Source organism: Elaeis guineensis, chromosome 1 (genome assembly GCF_000442705.2).
Source record: "Elaeis guineensis isolate ETL-2024a chromosome 1, EG11, whole genome shotgun sequence".
Lineage (NCBI taxonomy): Eukaryota > Viridiplantae > Streptophyta > Magnoliopsida > Arecales > Arecaceae > Elaeis > Elaeis guineensis.
Window position 1 is genome coordinate 173,882,337 of NC_025993.2, and position 7,507 is coordinate 173,889,843.

Genomic DNA, 7,507 nt, shown 5'->3' on the forward strand with positions numbered 1-7,507 from the left:
AATCGCTGCAAAAATTGGACACCTCGCACCTCCGCTCAAATCAGTGTGGTGGCACCTGAAGGCTGGATCCTTATCTGCTGGTTTGCTTAGTTTTCACGGCAAAGTATAAATAACATCAATAATAAAAATTTCGATTATCTTTAATAATAATCTCGCGCCCTCCCCTGGATGAGCCGTGCGGCTGCACTGAGCGAGGAAAGGTGACCCGACTGATGGAAGAAACGAAACCCGCATCAAACCGGTTGCTCCTACCGTCGAATGGTGGGACCATCCGTAAAATCGGTTTTGCCGAGATTTTATCGTTTAAACCCTCCGCCGAAGCCCGAATGCCGCGAGGGGAAGCGTGAAAGCTGGGAGCGCCATGGCCAGGCCAGGAAACGTGGAACCCAAGTGCTACTCCCTCTCCCGCTACCATCTCTCTCGGTAACTCCTCTTTCCTCCCTTCCTCTCTCCATCTCTCTCCTCTTCTCCCTTTCTCCCGGGCTCTCTCACTCCATCGCTCCATGAACCAGGCTCTCCCAACCAATCCGAGAAACCCTATCAAGAACTCCATACACCCTGCCTGAGGGTGCCACCGTCTCCATCAAATCCTTCCTCGAATCCCTTCTTCCCCAAGAAACCCCGCCTGAGGGTCGCATCGCTGGAGAGGAGGACTCGAAGGAGAGTTTTCGCAAGGAAATCAGGGATTTCTGCCTATGCTGTGCCGCCCTAGCTTCCGCTGAGGGGGAGGATTCCCCCACTGTGTATTGGATCACGAAAGACCTGATATTTGCGGCGAAATCGGCGTTTCACGAGCTGTCGAAAGCTGTTTCCTTGGAATCTGAGCTTGAGTTGTTCGTGGAGCTGATGCCGGAGGTGTTGCCCGGGGTGAAGGGCGTTATAAAGGAGAGCTCTATCGATACGGAACAGGAGGAGATCGTGCCGGCCTCGGCGCAGGTGCCGGTGGCTCATGCCATTGTTGCGGCGCATCAGTTTAGGTGGCTCGTGTCCCAGGTTTGTTGGGTTGATGGAGGTTTTTATGTGGATCATTGGTTGATTCTTGGGTATTAAGAATTGCTTTTTTTGAGGGGAATTTTATTGTCGAAAAATTATAGGTTAATTACCCTAATCTGGGGAAGTTATGCTCGTTGGTTATTCCATGTGCTTTGACGACTCTGGATCACTGGTCGCCTGAAGTTAAGGTACTGAATTTGCCATCTCTATTTTGTTTTTCTACTCTTTACGATGATTTGTTTCTAATAAAAATGCCAGTAAAACATCTTTTTAAGAATGTAGGTTCCCCCGACAACATTAGCTTGCGCTATTTTTTATTTTATTATTGTTATTTATTTTTTGAGATTTCGAACCCCACACCCCCCCCCCCCCCCAACAATCCAAAAAAAAAAGGGAAAAGAGAAAAAAAAATGCATTGAACTGTGTATCAGCGTGCCTTGCCTTGCTGATTGGTGCCTGTGATCCCTTATAACACTTAGATGGACATGACTAGGTTGGCAACAAGAATAATCTATGCAACAAATGTGTATGTAGTGGTATTTTGTGGCTAGTTGTGGTGTATTATTGTTTCTAGGAATCATGACACTTTCTGGAATCAAGGAAGACTTTCACTAGTTGCTTCTTAATTTGCCATACACAATCTTTAGAAACAAGATATTGGGGCAATGTGGTAACCAGAGGAATGAACTGATGTTTTGTTAATGGACATTTGCTCGAGGAGCCCTTTCTTGAGCAGTGTCTTGATTTATTCATGGAATTCCCAAGCCATATACTTTGCTGCATTTTGGTATTAGTCTTTTAATACTTTTGTTTGGCATATGGGTGATTTGCCTTCTTTTCTTTGCTTATTTGCTGCTGTTCATCCCCTTCTATCTGTGTATAACTTTAGTCACATGCACGTCAGAAATGTTATCCTTGTGTGGGAATGGCCGCTGAGTACCAAGTGCAAAAAACCCTTTTAAAGTATTCTCTTACTGAAAATTGGTGAACTTAGAAATACATTTGGTGCTAATAGCATAATTTCTTGACATCATATGGTCAATATTTCAGGTACGTAAAACAATATACTTGTGCAATATTTCTTGGATAAAAAAAAAAGCCACTTGCTGTGATGCTTTGTGTGGATAATTCATAGTAAAATTAAGGGGAATGACCCTAATTTTCTTTTTATTCAGGAGCAGGGAATGGTTAGCTTTATACATGTAGGAAACAATATGAATGCAGCTGAATTAAGTTGGTATGAAGAGGCAATTCTTGATGCATGTTGCCGAAATATCCCGGCAAATGATGAGTTATGGCATCGAGTAGTTGAGGTGTCTGTGCTTTTGTTGACTTGCACTCAGCGGATGAATCCTCGTAGCTCTTGGTATGATCTATCTTTGATCCAGTGTTTCATGCACCTTTTTCCTCTTCATATTTTCTTTATATTTTTTCTTTTCTCAGAACAGTGATTGAAGGGCAGGTGCTTAATAGGATATTAGGGGCCATAATTTTTGAAATGATGCACGAACAGTATGTTTAATACATGGATATAGCAATGATGCAAGCTTCAGTAAAATAAACGTCGTCATAAACTGTACCATTATATATCATGGAAAAATTTCAAACCAAAAGTTGCACAGCCTTCCAGCTTCTTTCCAGTGCTTTTGATATGTGCATGTTGCTATTTGTGCATACCTCTGGTGCGAACAAAAATTATAATGATAGCAAAGCAAATAACCAACAGATGGTTAGAATCAGTAATTTTTTGTTACAAAACCACTAATCTATGATTTAATTATACAACTATCAGCTTAAATCTTAGTTATGTTCCACGGTGTTTTTTTTCCTGAAAAACTCAGTCTTGAAACCATATGAATATGCTGGCTTTATGCTTAACTAACAAAAGCCAGTCCCATCTATAAGCAGCTGGCTTTAAGTATGAATAAATCCAGCAATCTCAACCCTTTTACTTGATGTCAATTTCCCAACAAGGTTTTTTAGACAAACAGTATGCTGCTGTCACACGTGGAAGGTAAGTCAACAAAAGGTGAGACCTACCTTCCTGGTTATTCTGTTTGGGCTAATGAAACATGGCAGCAGCCTTTGGAGATGTCCTTAAGTCTAGATTTGCGGTGAAGGCTGGAATGAAGCACATAGAAGTCTATAGTAATTTTTGGGGATTCAAGGATCCAGGGAAATGTTTGGTGTGATGAATGCTGTCAATCTTTCATCTTTTACTTTGCCTGTAATGGCTTATGGTTAGTTGGAGTCAAATCATTGCATTCTATTTCTTGCATATTCATGATAACCTAGTTAGTCGAGGAGACCTTCATACAATTTTCTGCATATTGTCTAGTGGCATTGTGCCAATGCAAAATTGTTGCAGATAATCACTGTTTCCCCAGGTACTCAACAAGAGTGGAAGCACACAGTTATAAGGAAGCACTCCAAATGGAAATTGAAAAGAGGAGCTTTTCTTTCTTTTGTGGTCAAAGTCATGATAATGGAAGCAATACAAAGAACTAGATATAACCCATTATGAATGTTGAAGCCTTGTTTTTTTTTCACTTACATATGCATAATGAGTAATATCTTGTTCTTTGGATTTTATCATATGAATGGAGTATCCATTATCGTGTGTTCCAGTGCTTTATCTGAACTTTGTTTGATTGCTGTATGTTAATGTGAATTGAAGGATCCATTATCTTGTTTCACTACTTTCACTTCATACCCATTTGTTACTGAAATATCCATTATCCTGTTTCCAGCTCTAGTACTGCGGTTTGTTTCAGATGTTTATACATGTAATTTATGGACTTTGAGTCTTTTTGTCTACGGGCATTGTGATTGGTGTTGTTTATGGAACTGTGGATGATTCTTTTCTGGTCATTGCCGTTATTGAAGTGCATTCTTTATTATGTATGTCAGTCATTGGCTTTTTTCAGGTTTGAGCGAATGCTAAGTGAGATGCTAGCTCACTTGGAGCGCCAGCCATTTAATAAAGAACGTCGTACTGCATGGCTCGCTTTTATTGAACCGGTTTTTGATGCCATGGGCCTTTTTATATTGGCACACTTCCGGCGTATTTTTGCGCTCTTCTTCCAATGGATGCATGCTGATGATGACAAAACTGTTATTCTGGTAAGGAAAAGTGAATCTTTTCTTAGTGCCATTTCTTTATTATTGTTAGTCCTATAATTCAAGGTAAGGGCTTAATAGTTATCATACTCAACACTGTTGTGAGCACTTAATTTGTTGCTGTTATCTCAAGAATGATCCATCTAGAGAGATTCATTGTATAGAAATTTATATTACTTAAGAAGCATGATAATTCATACAGCAAGCAAGAAAACTACCACAGAAATAAGATGGTATGCTATCTTATGAGATTGGTTAATGCAGTGTATCTAGGTATGTGCGTGCTTGTCTATACGGTAATTTTTCTGACTTGATCCTTTATTTCCAAAATGCATTCCAATGAAGGAGTACAACCGACAAGGTTTTCATATATTTCGTTGGTTTGTCTGTCTTATAGATTACCCCATTTTTCCCCCCTTTTTCCTTTTTGAATTCATACTGCTGTGAACATATACACATATTTTCATATGTAATAGGTTGCTAGACAGAACTTAATATAAACTTAACTGGACGAAGTGCATCCAATTGATTTTTCTCACTTGGATCTTTCATTTCTGAAATGCATTCGTAATAAGCAGGACAATTGCAAGGGCTTTACATGTGTCATTGTTATGTCCATTATTTTTTTTCCTCTTTTTCTTCCTTTATGAATTCATGCTTATATGATAGTGCTGGGAATGTATACATATATTTTGACATGCAATAGGTTGCTAGACAGAACTTAATATAAAGTTCGCTGAAAAAGTGAGTCAAACCTTGATTCAGTTTTTATCTATGCATATGGTACCAGCTTTCTTTATTTCTAATTCATACTTTTCTGCGGCTCTGCTTGCATCCGCCGATGAGTTAAATGTTTATGGCTCTTCCTTTTTAGTGGAAAACGTAACTAGATATTCCATTCTCTGTGCAAGAAGACTTGCCACATCCTTGTTTGTAGCTGGTACCATGTATTTCATTCATGACATTTTGCTCTCACACATCTGTTTTCTTTATTAGAAACCAGCCAGACTTCAGCATAACAATTACTGGTTCATGTTTTGAAGCACATGCTTAATTTTTCAAGTTATGCTTCTTGGAAATTTGTAATGCTCAGATCAATTTAGTATATGAATCATTTAATTGTAGTAACACTGGTGCATGGTCCCTGCCACATCATGCCTGTTCTGATGTCATCACATGCTTCAAAATACTAATCATTGGCTTCTTCAAATATATGTATGAATGTAGTATGTGTGTATGCATTTATGTAGGACCGGACGGTGTCCAATCTTTCTCTCAAAGTGTATGTATATTTCTATTTGTTTGTGGGTGCATGTATATGATGGTTTTTGTGAGTGGTGGATGCATAAATACATAATTGACATATGCTTAATTTATTTACCGATAAAACATATTAGAAACTTAATATTTGTGGAGTATATATGACAACAAAGTAGTAATCTGCTGTCTGGCATATATTGTATCAATAAATTGGTCTGTCTAATAAAAATGACACAGTATATACTTTGTTACACCACAATGTATTCATGCATTTATGTTCATAAACTCACATGAATGCTCTCAGATAAGTATATAAGTGGACCGTGCACAACTTTCTTATATCTATACAAGTGGCATAGGGTTTGCATGTGAGCATTTTGGGGCAAACAGAAAACCATCGACCAATAGGCAGCTGGATCTGGAGTATGATCATACCATAACTGACATGTCTTGTCCGGTTGTTTGGGGTTATAAGTTCTTGTTATCATTTGCCTTTTGTTATGTACTGTTAGTTACTAAGAAATGGTGCAGTGCTAGACAGGTTCTTGCTCCTCTATTTTCCAATTTATGCAGCACACAAGGATATAAATTGATCAGAACTTGTTTGTGTTTGTAAACAATATGTAGTATAGTGGTTGATTTGGGATGGTTGAATATTTTGAACCAATCCAATCATTTTGCAGGTTCTTGAACGGCTGCATACAATTATTCAATTAACATGGATCAGGAAGTCACCATATATTGAAAGGTATGCTTAACTGTTCATGTTGATATGGTCTTGTCTTGTACAACTTTATTCATCTGAAAATTGAGATTGCTTGAAAACTTAGCCGGCGTCCATCTATATAATTGTTCTCTTTGTCCTCCCAAAATTTATTCTTCTCATTAGGTTTATTATAAGTTTAGAAGCACATACAAATGTGTCTAATATTATCTATTATAGAAGAAGTGTATCCTATGTAATTATATTTGAATGAATTTACTTTGGTGGTAGTTGTCTCTGTCTGTATTGGTTTCTTTGTGACAGCCAAGCTGTCCTATTAGGAAACAAGATGTAAATCTTGAACCCTTTATTGAACCTTGGGTGAAATATTTTGTATTTTAACCTCATTTATACATTAGAGAGTCTGCTAATTAATTATTCAGCCATGGATTCTGTTGAATAGAAGCTACTGCTGACGTGTTGCTCTTCTGCTTAGATTGGTAGATGAGCTTGTTCTTTTGTACAAAGAATCTGCAGTAAGAAAGAGCCGTGAAGTTATCCGCCTTCACATTTTACAGTTATTGATGTTGATTCAGAAGTAAGAAAAAATGCTGTATTTATTAATTGTTTTATTTTTCTTCTTTCATCCCCCCAACCCCCGGTCTTCCAACCATCTTCTTTCACCTAATTCATCTTTGTTTGTCATGCAGATGCCAAGAGTTGCAGTTTGAAACGGCTTGGAGCAAGCACAAGAATGATCCTGACATAGATGCATTGACATCTTCCTTTATTAATCAATCTAGTAAGATAGTGCAGTCATAAGGAATAATTTAGCTGAAGTTGCATAGCTAATGCTAACGCTATACTTAAAAGTTTATATCCATTAGGAAGGGCCTTGGTATTGTTGAAGCTGGTGTCTCAAGCATTTGTACATGACTCTGATGACGACCTTTGGGTGGTAGCTGCTTGGTGATTTAACCACCAGTGTAATAAATCATGCTACGGTCAAGGCAGTCTTAAATTGTGAACTTTGTATCATATATCGTCTATAATGAATGTATCACCGCAGGGAAACTTGAACCATGTTCATGGCGGAGCCTTCGCTAGGAGCTGTACCTAATAATCATCTACTGTTCGACGTGTTGTTAAAGCTTGGTATATTTGGTCGCGGTGCTGTCGGTGGGAAGGAATCTCTGGCCGATTCTCAGCATTTCGGAAATCGTGGTCTGCGTGGTTGCTATTGTCTCGTTGGCCCGTGGCTCCCGCATGGGAGCCAGCGGGAGAAATTCTTCCTACAAGCCAACGGGAAAATGCAATCTTTTGTTTTCCCTCGCTCCAGATGAGGGGCGACCCACTAGGATCCTTGGTGTAAGGGGCAAGTACTCCCCCCCACGCCACTCTCGGGGCGTCGGAGGATGTCAAATTGGCGGA

General features: G+C 39.1%; 1 protein-coding gene across 3 annotated transcripts; it reads left to right on the forward strand.

The window, feature by feature from the left end:
• The first annotated feature begins 202 nt into the window (after positions 1-202).
• On the forward strand, positions 203-7,321 carry LOC105039656 (uncharacterized protein At2g39910). Of its 3 annotated transcripts, XM_073248921.1 has the most exons (10): positions 203-423; positions 513-993; positions 1,095-1,181; positions 2,169-2,359; positions 3,921-4,116; positions 6,057-6,121; positions 6,573-6,674; positions 6,787-6,878; positions 6,964-7,062; positions 7,146-7,282. In XM_073248921.1, exons 1-9 carry the CDS (start codon positions 362-364, stop codon positions 7,047-7,049), a joined length of 1,362 nt encoding a protein of 453 aa, XP_073105022.1. In that variant the 5' UTR covers positions 203-361; the 3' UTR covers positions 7,050-7,062; positions 7,146-7,282. The 3 variants fall into 3 exon arrangements, with proteins under 3 accessions (XP_073105022.1, XP_073105019.1, XP_073105023.1); XM_073248918.1 differs by lacking the exon at positions 7,146-7,282 and having other exon boundaries at positions 6,964-7,114; XM_073248922.1 differs by lacking the exon at positions 6,964-7,062 and having other exon boundaries at positions 205-423; positions 7,146-7,321.
• Positions 7,322-7,507: the final 186 nt, after the last annotated feature.

What these genes read in the sequence shown, in the direction of transcription:
- LOC105039656 (XM_073248921.1), top strand. Translation starts at nt 362, where the DNA reads ATGGCCAGGCCAGGAAACGTGGAACCCAAGTGCTACTCCCTCTCCCGC. An exon ending in TTATTGATGTTGATTCAGAA is followed by an intron (nt 6,675 to 6,786) that starts GTAAGAAAAAAT and finishes TTTGTCATGCAG; the next exon opens with ATGCCAAGAGTTGCAGTTTG. An exon ending in TTCCTTTATTAATCAATCTA is followed by an intron (nt 6,879 to 6,963) that starts GTAAGATAGTGC and finishes TATATCCATTAG; the next exon opens with GAAGGGCCTTGGTATTGTTG.